Genomic DNA, 2371 nt, shown 5'->3' with positions numbered 1-2371 from the left:
GAATACACGAATAATCCTCGTACAATTCAAGGAATAGATGCCATATACTTTCACTTTTATGAATTAAATACACGAACATTTCTCAAACCATTCAAGGTTTAGATACATGTATTTCAACTTTTATGAACTAAATACATGAATGATCCTCGTACAATTCAAGGGAATAGATGCCATATATTTCTACTTTTATGAACTCTTAAATACGCGAACGTTTCTCGTACCATTCAAGAAATAGATGCCATATATTTCCACTTTTATGAACTCCTAGATACAAGAATGATCCTCTTACAATTCAAGGAATAGATGCCCTATATTTCCACTTTAATGAACAAAATACAGGAATGATCCTTGTACAATTCAAGGAAATAGATGCCATATATTTCCACATTAATGAACAAAATACATGAATGATCCTCGTACAATCAAGGAATAGATGCCATATATTTCCACTTTTATGAATTCCTAAATATGAGAACGTGATTCTCGTATCATTCAAGGAATAGATGCCATATATTTCAAATTCTATGAACTCCTGAATACACGAATAATCCTCGTACAATTCAAGGAATAGATGCCATATACTTTCACTTTTATGAATTAAATACACGAACATTTCTCAAACCATTCAAGGTTTAGATGCCATGTATTTCCACTTTTATGAACTAAATACATGAATGATCCTTGTACCATTTAAGGGAATAGAGGCCATATATTTCAAATTTTATGAAGTAAATACGCGAACATTTCTCGTACCATTCAAGGAATAGATGCCATATATTTCCACTTTTATGAACTCCTAAATACACGAATAATCCTCGTACAAGTCAAGGAACAGATGCCATATATTTCCACTTTTATGAATTAGATACGTTAACGTATCATGTACCATTCAAGGAATAGATTCCATATATTTCCACTTTTATGAACAAAATACATGAATGATCCTCATACAATTCAAGGAATAGATGCCATATATTTCCACTTTATAAACTATATACGCGAACGTTCCTCGTACAGTGCAAAGAATAAATGCCATATATTTCCACTTTCACTAACTCCCGGATACGCGAACGCTCCCCGTACGATCCAAGAAACAGATGCCAGTTCGCCTCTTACATTCTCATCTCTGGCCACCATTTCCTACAGCTAGTTAATCGTCACAGGGAGATAAATAAAGGTCATAAACAAGTCATTAACAAGCCATTAAGAAAGCACAGGACGTAAGGCATCTTAAGAGAAACAGCGGAAACGCCAAGTATAGCCAAAGAAGAAGAAGACGAACAGCCCTCTCTCTCTCTCTCTCTCTCTCTCTCTCTCTCTCTCTCAAGAAGAGAAGAACACCTCTCTCTCTCTCTCTCTCTCAAAGAAGGACCTCTCTCTCTCTCTCTCTCTCTCTCTCTCTCTCTCCTCTCTCTCAAAGAAGAAACACCTCTCTCTCTCTCTCTCAAAGAAAAAGAAGAACCTCTCTCTCTCAAAGAAAAAGAAGAACCTCTCTCTCTCTCTCTCTCTCTTCTCTCTCTCTCTCTCAAAGAAGAAGAAGAACCTCTCTCTCTCTCTCTCTCTCTCTCTCTCTCTCTCTCTCAAAGAAAAAGAACCTCTCTCTCTCTCTCTCTCTCAAAGAAAAAGAACCTCTCTCTCTCTCTCTCTCTCAAAGAAAAAGAACCTCTCTCTCTCTCTCTCTTTCCTCTCTCTCTCTCTCCTCAAAGAAAAAGAACCTCTCTCTCTCTCTCTCTCAAAGAAAAAGAACCTCTCTCTCTCTCTCTCTTTCTCTCTCTCTCTCTCATCTCACACACACACACACAAAGAAGAACACCTCTCTCTCTCTCTCTCTCTCTCTCTCTCTCTCTCTCTCTCTCTCTCAAAGAAGAAGAACACCTCTCTCTCTCTCTCTCTCTCTCTCAAAGAAGAAGAACACCTCTCTCTCTCTCTTTCTCTCTCTCTCTCTCTCTCAAAGAGAAGAACACCTCTCTCTCTCTCTCTCTCTCTCTCTCTCTCTCTCTCTCTCTCTCTCAAGAAGAAGAGAACACCCCCCTCTCTCTCTCTCTCCTCTCTCTCTCTCTCTCCTCTCTCTCTGAAAACGCTTAAGCACTCTCGATAGCTTCATCTATCACTCGGCTGATGTCAGCGCATCCGGCCCTTCTCTTGGCGCGCAAAAAAAAAAAAAAAATAAAGAAAATGGCGGGAACTTTCGGCCCTCAGGGGGAACTGCGCTTTAAAGTCTTGTTGGGTAATGAACGTTTATTAGAAATGGTTTTGTTTTGCAACAAAGGCAAGTGGTTCTAATGATCATGAGGGGAGAGAGAGAGAGAGAGAGAGAAGAGAGAGAGAGGAGAGATGTTTGTATATCTGAGATAAGCGGTTAAGAAGACAG

The 2371-nt window shown here is 39.1% G+C and overlaps 1 protein-coding gene across 1 annotated transcript in view; it reads left to right on the top strand.

The window, feature by feature from the left end:
- Positions 1 to 2175: 2175 nt before the first annotated feature.
- The window catches only part of LOC137660097 (uncharacterized), a 45645-nt gene continuing 45449 nt past the window's right edge, over positions 2176 to 2371 (top strand). The window contains exon 1 of the mRNA XM_068394815.1: positions 2176 to 2227. Coding sequence (XP_068250916.1) covers positions 2176 to 2227 — 52 coding nt within the window. The remainder of the gene's footprint in view (positions 2228 to 2371) is intronic.

Source organism: Palaemon carinicauda, chromosome 20 (assembly GCF_036898095.1).
Source record: "Palaemon carinicauda isolate YSFRI2023 chromosome 20, ASM3689809v2, whole genome shotgun sequence".
NCBI classification, from domain to species: domain Eukaryota; kingdom Metazoa; phylum Arthropoda; class Malacostraca; order Decapoda; family Palaemonidae; genus Palaemon; species Palaemon carinicauda.
The sequence above is the reverse complement of the archived record's forward strand: the minus strand, read 5'-3'. Positions and strand labels throughout refer to the sequence as shown.